Genomic DNA, 9,505 nt, shown 5'->3' with positions numbered 1-9,505 from the left:
TATGATCCCTATTTTACAGATGGGGAATGTGCAGCTCAGGGGGATTAAATAAAATGCCTACAGTCACACAAACAATCGATGGTTGAGATTAGGATGTAGGACTCCAGGTTACCATGGCCCATGCTCCTCACCAAGGGACAGCCAAGTTTTGTGAGACCTGAAGCTTTACATTTTGAGGGGCCTTCTTTTTTAAAAAAATATGCCCCCAAAATTTGCTGCAAAATTTGCAGAAACATATGACAATGTAAACATATCACAGGGGCCTTCCTTGCCTTGGAGGGCCATGCAAGGGAGGGGCTCTGTGGCTTGGGCTTTGTTAGCTACAGGGAAAAACTGCCTCTAATCTGCAAAAGGAAGAGGAAGAGGAAAAATGACTGGAGACAGACAGGAAGAGATAAAAGGGGAACAAAAGGAAAGAGAGGAGAGGGAACAAAACAGGAGGGAATCTAAAGAGATGGGTAGGAAAGAGAACTCCGGGTGGGACAGGAACGGGCTGAGGGGGGAGCTGTCTCTGGATGAACGGGGGGAGGGCGTCTGGCTGGCTGTTCCCATCTGGTCCTTGGGACGAGTGGGCCCTCTGCTCTCTCCAGGCCTCTGTGCCTCTACCTGTGGACCCTGCAGCCTCCTCCTCCAGCACCACAGCGGCCCTGCCCACATCCTGCCCACGTGCCTCCTTCCCAGGCCTCTCCTCAGGCTTCCAGACCCACCTGGGAGCTGGGCCAGAGCTGGAGCCAGGAAGGCTGAGTAATTATCGTCCAACTAGCCACATCCAGCAGCGTTCTTGCCCAGGCAGCTACCTATTTCCTGGTTTACCACCTGAGCACCTGAGCACCAGCAAGGAGACGCAAACCTGGGGCCAGATGGTTAGCCTGGCATGTAGAAGAAGCAAAGCTAGGGAAAGCCTGGTCCAGCGTGACCCGCTAGCCTCTCACTGCCCCACTGCTGAGTCCTCCTTAAAAGAGAGGTGCCTGTCTGGGTCTTTGCAGCCTGTCCCCTCGAGTCACCTGTTCTGAGATCACAGGCACAAAACTTCCAGTTATAATGGCTGCCACGCTGCAGTGGGGAAGAGTTGGGGCCATGTTTGTTCAAGAGGCCCTTCAGACCAGCCACAGATCTCTGCTGCTCAGAGACAAGTCTAAGGCTATATTACACTGAGCAGCTGAGATCTGGCCAGCAATCAGTTAAATCTGCCTGATATTGCTCCTGCTCAGATGTCACTGGTGTCTTCCATGAACCATGTCTCCCCAGACTATGTACAGAGGCTTTCAGACACTTGTGTTACATTCAGCCACTTCACATGGCTAGAAGTTGTAGGAGAACAAAGTGCAAGCCCCAAGTCTGCCAAAAACTTGGTATGATTTGGGGGCCAGTCTCTTCATGAGCCATAGGCTATGATTTCCTCAGCTGCCAAACGTAAGAAAATATGCCTCATGAGGTTGTTGTTAGAATTACAGAGATGGAACATAGACGCGTGCTATCAGTGGAAGGGCCAATACACACAAGTCTCACTTGGGCTGTTCTCCAGGGAGGATCAAGGCTGAGAAATGGAGAAAGATCTGGATTTGTTCAGAATATGACACTGATTCACTGTGTGATTGTGGGTACTTGGCTTTGCCTCTGAAATTTGGTTTCCTCACATACAAAAGGAGCAGGAGAAGACAGCTGCCCAAATCTCCTCTAGCTCCACGGTTCTGTGGTTGCACGGTCTCACCTTCACACCCCCTGGCCAGGGCCAGCTCGGGCCTCAGGATGCAATAGCATGTGAATCGGAAGTGATCCTGTGAGGAGCGGAGACCGGGGTCTCAGCCATGGCACCAAGGGTGATATTAAAAAATGTTAAATAACTCGTGAGGCAGGGGCAAATACTCTCAGGTGGGATGCTGGCTGGTACACTGCATATGAGCCCTGCACAGGACAGTGTCACTCCTGGGGGCCAGGTTTATCTCGCTTTTGTAAGGGATGAGAACAATCCAGTTCCACTGAGCAGTAAATTTTGTCATCCCACCTGTGCAACTTCTCAGAACCCCAAACAAAAGTACCCATACGAGTGAGAAGTCACACAACCAGGAGAGCGAGAGAGAGCCTTTTGACATCATGGTCAGCCAACACCCAGTTGGGTGGAAGTCATTCAGGCGGGAAGGCTTTTGCGACATCTGGGTGTGTCACCTGTTCTGAGGCAAAAGGGCCCACGAATGACTGCAGGTGTGTCCCAGCCCCTAAGACGGTATTGTGTTACAAGACACAGTCATTCCAGTTTGGCAACTTCACTGTAGGGTTCTTGTAATCGACATCCCTGCCGCACAGTACCCAAATCACTCCTGGAACACAGAGGTGAGAGCTGGACAGCTCACTAGGGGAGCGGGTGCTGGACATGAGGGAGCAAGGCCTGCTCTGCACTTAGGCCTCCTCCAGCCAATGCTGCCTGGAAGTCTCTGACCTGCGGGCAAGCCGGGGCCCCATCTGGAAAGGCCCTCCTCCTGACTTTCATTTCTGACCTCAGCTCCAGGCCACAGAGAAACCCGGAAGATTTCAGAGCCAGCATGGTGAGTGCGGGGGTCCTCTGCTCCAAACACTGGTGGAGGGGGGCAGATCTCCCCATACAGAGCCCTTCAGGCAGCCTGAGAAGTCATCAGCTGAGAATTTTGTGACACCTCTGTTTTGGCCCTGCCCTATCTCCTTCTCTGAACTCTTGAGTTGCTTCACTGTCTTGAGGCAAAAAGAATGAATCCCATGTTTCAAGAAGAACAGCTGAGGACAGGGAGGGGACCCAGGGAATCTTCCTTCTCCAATTATTGGCAAAGATGCTGCAGTTGCCCAACAACCAACATGAAAATGAGAGGGGAGGGGAGGGACAGGAAGGAAAGGAGAAGCATTCTGTCCAAGGGGAAAAGAGGTGACCTGCTGGGGCCCCGTAAGTGCCCCCGCCCGAGCACTTCCCATGGGACTCCTCTGAAAAGTCTGGTTAAGTTCTAGCCCCCCCAGTGCCGAGAATGTCTGCCAGTCAGAAAGGGGAGGGACTTGCCTGCTTCACTCTAAAATCCAGCCAGGATCGAAGCACCAGCTGCCCATATCCCCATCCAAGGAAGTGCTCAGAAGCCTAGCCTACACAGAGAAGCTGCATCCCACCGGGGCTCTCATGGGAGAAGAGGAAGCAGTGCCAGCCTGACTGGCACTGAGCTGCTTCTTGGTGGCACTGAGGAAACTGGAGTGTCTCTTGGGGGAACAACATAGTAATTTCTAGGCCAGATAACTGGAGCACTAACTGTAGAATCAAAAGGTCAAATGGCCAGCTCCCTTGTTAGCTTATTAGCCTTGAGACTTTACTCCTTCTGAGACTCATTTTCTCCCTCTATAAAATAGAAATATTATCTACCACCCCTTGCACACACACACGGTTAATGGAAAGATTGAACGGGCCGATAATGTATGTGAATAGGCTCTCTGCAGATGGAAGGGCTTGTGACTAAAGAGCAATTTGCTCCAGGAAATGACAGGTGGGCAGCATGAGCAACCCTGACCCTTCACTGCCCAGGGAAGGATCTGGACACTGCTGTATGAGTGAGGGAAGGCAGGTGGGTGCACTGTGGTAGAGGAGCCAGGCCTGGGGCCCCAAAGGCAAGACAGCAGCATGGCCAGGATCCAGGGTAGGACCAGGGAGCCTCTGGTCCCTGAGGTAGCCATTAAGCCACCTGTGCCTAATTACCCTGTAATCTTCCTCTAACGAGGCCAGTATAACCATAGCTCCCAGCCCTGGGGAGAGTTAGGACAACGCATGCCCAGGCCTAGCCCTCCCTTCCCCTTCTCTTCCCTGCCTCCTTCCACACCCACAGGCTCGTCCCTGAACTGAGTCAGAGTCCTGCAGGGCTGCTATTTCTTAACAATGGTTCTCCCTTGAGACTATTCAACGGGGTGTGCTGAGTGACAGCAGGATGTAGGGAAGGCTGTGGGGAGAGGTCTGAGCTCATTCTCCATCCTGGAGGGAAATGTATCCCTTGATACCTAGGCTTCAGCTGAGCCCTGGAGGGAAGCCAGGACACCGTGACTAGCCATCCTGGTCTTGACTCAGCATTATCCAGGAGGCCTCAAACACACCATGAGCCACCGGAGTAGAGTGTTGAATGCCTGAGGTCAGCCCCAACCCTCTGACTGCTCTGAAGGAAGCAGGTCCTCCCTACCCTTTCCTCTCTGCCCTGCCAGCTGGTACAGACCAAGGGATTTGCTGGGCTGGGCTGTGGCTCAGGAATGTAGCAGGCCAACCTGCTGGCAGTGGGGGTCTAGGAGCATGGGCGGAGGCCACCTCAGATGGCGGCAGAGTCCAGGAGCCCACTGAGGCCTGGTGGCACCATCCTGGGCTCTTAGACAGCAGACCAAGAACTGGGCAATGAAAAGACCCAAGAGGGTAAGACAAGCAAGGGGGGCCTTGATGCTGCTATGACCCCCCAAGTGGCTTCATCCTTCCAACCACCATTTGGCCAGCTATTAGCCAGCCTCCAGATGGCTGGAAGTCTTGGGAGCAAAAGGGTGCAATGCCTATGTTCTGCCCACAGAGTCCAGAGGAAGGACAGCTCCTTAAGCAAAGGATCCTAACAGAGTGTGACAAGTCCAATATTATAGGTGACACAAGGCACTCCAGGGGCAGAGAACACAGTAAATTCTCTCTGGGGTGGTCAAGGAGCTGTCCCAGAAGAAAAGGTACTTGTGCTGGACCTGGAGGATGAGGAGGCTCTCGAGGCAGAGACGGTGGGAAGGGCATTCCAGGCAGAGGAAACTGTATGTGAGCAGCAAGAACGCCTGGCAGTGAGGGAAAAGGGGAGGGTGGTGTGGTGAGACCAACAGGCCCAGGGAGCAGGGAGGGCCATGGCTGAGGTCTGGGCCCATGGGGTAGTCATGCAGGCCCCTCCACCAATAATCTCAGGTTCAGGGTCCCCACTGTGCACTGGAGCTCAGTGGGGATGGACCATAGAAGGGCACCAGCAGCTGCCAGGGGGTCATGTTTGGGCTGAGCCTCCAGAAGTTTGGCCCAGGCCACCTTTCCCTACCAGGCAGGGCAGCAGGCATCCAGCTCCATTCACTCATTCCACAAAATAGGCAGTATGCCTCCCTGTGCCTGCACCAGCCTTGTTAGTGACAGAAAGCAGACATGGGTCCTACTGTCATGGAGCTCAGAGTCTAGAGGGAGTGGGAGCAGGGAGAAACATGATTATTAAACAATCACATAAATTCATGTTAAAGAACAACTGAGACACGTGCTGTGATGAAACATAGGGTGCTGGGAGAGCTCTGCCAGGGCATGTGGCCTTGCCAGAGGCCAGAGGCCACTGAAGGCTGCATGGAGGGTGGGAGGGTGGGAGAAGGGCCATTTCATGTGAAGGTGGAAGAACTATCCCCAGCGCTCTTCCGTCTTTCAGGGCTCTTCCCTCCTGCCTTTGGGGCCAGTTCTGTGCCTGACTACTGACATACAGAGGTGGTTTAGAAGTCAGGCTCCCTCCATGCCTCCAAGCCTCTTCTCTCAGCCTTCCTTCCGTGCAGCTGAGAAAGCCAGCAGTCACCTGCAGCAAATATCGTTCACTCCCTAGCCTGTCACCATGACAAAGCCTAAGAGAATCTGAGGAGCTGAAAGTGGGAATTGAGGAACACTAGTCCAGGGTGGGGGTGGGGGGGAATAGGAAAAAGAAACCAAAAACAGGGCTCAGGACTGGAGAAACTTTCCAAAGCCCCAAAGCCAACCCAGGACAGCAGGAGACAATCACTGTCAGGACTGAAAACCTTCACGGGCCTCTCAGAATTCCCAGATAGCTCTTCTCACCTCAGTCTTTCTTCTTGCTCAGATGAAAACATCTGCCTCTATAAAACACCTCAAATTCCCAAGCAATCATTGCCCAAAACAGTGAATTCCCCAAAACATAAAAGGCATTCAGCTGCCATTTTTTATAACCCTTTTGCAACCACACTGTGATCTTCTTGAGGTCGGGGTCTGTGTCTTTTCCACCTTTTAGCCCCAAACCTAGCACAGAATAGGCGGCTGACCAATGTTTGTGAATGAATGACAAATGACCAAGACTGAATCCCTATAACCAGCTACCTAATTTATCTGACACTGAAAAGAACGTTAGACAAGACTGACAGGAAAAGATACCAGATTCTACCAGAGGTGTTACCTAAGTGTTTTCGTCCCACACAGGACTGGGGTGAGGGAGGGACAGGCCTGAGCCCGCCCACAAACCCCAGTGATAAGGAAGAGAGAGTGTGAGCAGAGCCCATGTGGCAAACCCCCTGCTACATGCTTAACTCCACCTCACAGCCTAGAGCTCTATCATGATTGCAGCAAAGAAATTCACAAACAAGACCCAAACCCACAACCCCTCTCCCCGATCCACCCTCCCAGAGCAGCTTCCAGCTTCCTAGCGTAATCCACACGCAACCAGAAACGGCACCCGTCCAGGGCTGGGCACATGCCCAGGGGCAGCCGATGTGTCTTTCTTTGTCACAAAACATCCTGCACATAGGTCTGGCTGGGTTCTGCCTGCTGGTATGGCTGAGCCCGCAAATGCTTCAGGCATTTCCTGCGATCTCAGTTTCTTCTTTATAATATGCATGCATTCTTTCATTTAGCATGTTTTCCCTGGGCATATACTAAGTGCCATATACTGACAAGACACTGTGGGAGATTCAGAGAATTATACACAAAATCGAAGCCTTCAGTTCCATATATTCCATAGGTGAAACAGAGGCAGGGTTCCCCCACGCCAGGCACAGCAGGGCACTCAGTCACCCACAGATTTCAACAAGAAGGGGGTAATGTAGCTGAGGTCACTCCACCTCACCTTCATCTCATTCCCACCCTAACACGGGACTTCACACATGATCTCATCTCTGATCCCCAGAGAGGAGAGTCCCGGCAGAGAACTAACCTGGTGAGTAGAAGACACTGGTGATCTCAAAGAGAATAATAATAGCAGCAGCAACATCTTATCTCCACCCAAATGCAACAAGTGCAGCATTTTGTGGCTAGACAAACACATTCACATCCAGAATCTCCCTGAGTCTTACACCAGCTCTGACACAAATGGAGACTCAAAGAGCTTAAGTGACTTGGAAAGGGTCACTCAGCCAGGAAGAGCTGGGGCTGGGACACCAAGCTCTGGAACTTCAATATCAAGTGCCCAGCTTTTCCATTATGCCCTCCTCCTCCAAGATGTGGACACAGAAGACCTGAACTTCAAACTAGAACTTGAACTGCAGAACCAGGGGCTCCCACCTCCCTACCTAGAAGCTTATGGATTTTATAATAAAGTGTTCATTGAGGAAAGACTGCATCAGCTGACACAACTGAGTGGAAGAAAGGCAGTGTCATTTCTGCAAGGACACTGCATCCCTCACTAATCTACTAAAAGTCACTAAAGAGGAAAAAAAAATACCATGGATAAAGGAAACCACAATCAGCTTAGACGTTCAAGAAGACGGAGACAAAGTTTCATATCCAGTGCTGCTTAGGAAAGAAATCAAGTTACCATGAGATCATTAAGAATAGAAAACTGATTTAAAGAGAGAAAATTGTAAGTAAATCAGGCCTAGGACTTATGTTGTTGGTGGAAGGATTTAATAGAAGTTACAGGCTAATGGCAAGCTCTTCAGAATCACAGGTCCTAAGGAAAGGACCTTACAGGTCTTCTAAATAAGTGGTTTCCCCAAATTTGTTTCAACCTCGGAGCCCTGTGCCCCACTGATAGCTAACCTAGAACCAAGATGTGGAAAACAGAAAAAAAAACAGAGCTGCAGTGTTGAAAAGACTGTGACCCCCACCACTCCTGCCCCACCTTCTTCCCCTTGCTGCAACCTATGGGGACCCAACTAAATGCCCCTGTGGTGCCGTGGAATCCTTATCTGGCCTTGCCTTTGTCTACCGTGGAAATCTTCACCATCCAGCTTCTACTCACACACCTTCTGAGGCTTAAAATAACCTTCTTGCCAAGAGAAAGCAGTCCCTTTGTAACTTCCCCCATTCGTCCTCAGCATTATTTTTGCCTCTTCCTTGAGATGGCCCTCCACATTTTAAAGGACCACATTTGTGCTACTGTAGGTCTTCACTTCTCTGGCCTGTATCCTCCACCCTTTGTTCGTAAAAAGTTCACGTAGGTCACAAGACATGATTTCAGTTCCCCTAACTGCCCTGGTCACCCTCCCCCAGTGCACTCTAGCCCGTTGATTCCCCCCTTGGCCTAGTGAAACCATAAAAATAGCTACCACTTGTTCAGCTCCTATTACATACATGCTAGGCCCTCTATTAGGCTCTTTCCCATTAATAATAAATGATGTTTTGAGTATCTACTATGTCAAATACTTGCTAGATTCTATATTAATATTGTTACTAATTATTAATAAAAAAATAGAATATATACTCCATGGGCACAAAGATTTTGCTGCTTTTGTTCACTGCTGCATATTCAGTCCCCAGAACACTGCCTGGATGAATGGATATTTTTATTTTTATTTTTTATTATTATTATTACTAACTTTTATTGCATTCTTACTATGTGCTGTATGTTCTCCATGAGCACATTGGTCTCATTAAGAGGAAGATTTATCGAATCAATCTTTCTCTCTTTTTCTCTCTCTCTCTCTCTCTCTCTCTCTCATACACACACACACACACACACACACGCAATTGAGGCTCCCAATGGTTAAATAACTTGCCTGAGGCCTGTGCCCCGTCCACTGTAAAACAACCTCCCCCGGCAAGTGGCAGCCCAGTGAGGAAACCTTCACAGATCGCTCACAGCGTATGTGAGTGGGCAGGAAAGTGGTAAAGGAGCTTCGGATTATGCAACTGCAAAGTAACAGATGCAGGGAAGTCACAGAAAACCACTGAAGCGCTAGAGGATCTGAGTTCAGTTCACAGGAGATCCGGGCGGCACTACAGACCTTTGCCAGGAGATGGCTCTGCTGAGGCACCCAAACCGCCCAAGGGAGGCTGGTGCTCTGGGAGCCGCTGGAACAAGTGAGAATGTTCAGTCCTGCCCTTGCACAGAACCGCGGTGCAGCCCCTCCCCCAACGCTGTGTGGAGTTCTGCTCGCCACGCCTCCACGGTAATTGGAGCTGAGGGGACTATTTTCACACACTAAACTCCTCTATATGTCAAGCACTGAGCCAAGCACACCACATGTGTCATCTCTCAGTTGATCCTCACCAACAACCCTTTGAAGCAGATCGAATTTCCCCATTTTACAGATGAGGAAACTGAGACTTGGAAAAACTAAGTAACCTGCCCAGGAGCACGTGGCTAGTGAGGGGCAAAGCTGGATTCATGCCAGTGCTCCTGACACAGAACTCAGGAGCAGCAGGGACAGGGACAACCTCTGACCAAAGCAGCTGAGACCCCCTCAAGCCCCAAAGACCATGGGGGACCATGAGCAAGTCTGTAAAATCATGAAGAGGACCAGATGGGGTTCCTGTGCCTTAAAAATTCACATAACTAACGGGTGGAGCACCCTGCAGTATCTTTCC

The 9,505-nt window shown here is 50.7% G+C and overlaps 1 protein-coding gene across 1 annotated transcript in view; it reads left to right on the top strand.

Moving 5' to 3' along the window:
* Positions 1 to 2,387: 2,387 nt before the first annotated feature.
* TMPRSS4 (transmembrane serine protease 4) overlaps positions 2,388 to 9,505 on the top strand; it is a 43,505-nt gene continuing 36,387 nt past the window's right edge. Inside the window, exon 1 of the mRNA XM_019716184.3 lies at positions 2,388 to 2,543. Within this exon, the coding sequence (XP_019571743.3) occupies positions 2,541 to 2,543 (3 nt within the window). The 5' untranslated portion in view covers positions 2,388 to 2,540. The remainder of the gene's footprint in view (positions 2,544 to 9,505) is intronic.

The sequence above is a fragment of the Rhinolophus sinicus genome, chromosome 14 (assembly GCF_057876585.1).
Source record: "Rhinolophus sinicus isolate RSI-liver-muscle chromosome 14, RSI-T2T, whole genome shotgun sequence".
In the NCBI taxonomy this organism is placed as follows: Eukaryota; Metazoa; Chordata; class Mammalia; order Chiroptera; family Rhinolophidae; genus Rhinolophus; species Rhinolophus sinicus.
The sequence above is the reverse complement of the archived record's forward strand: the minus strand, read 5'-3'. Positions and strand labels throughout refer to the sequence as shown.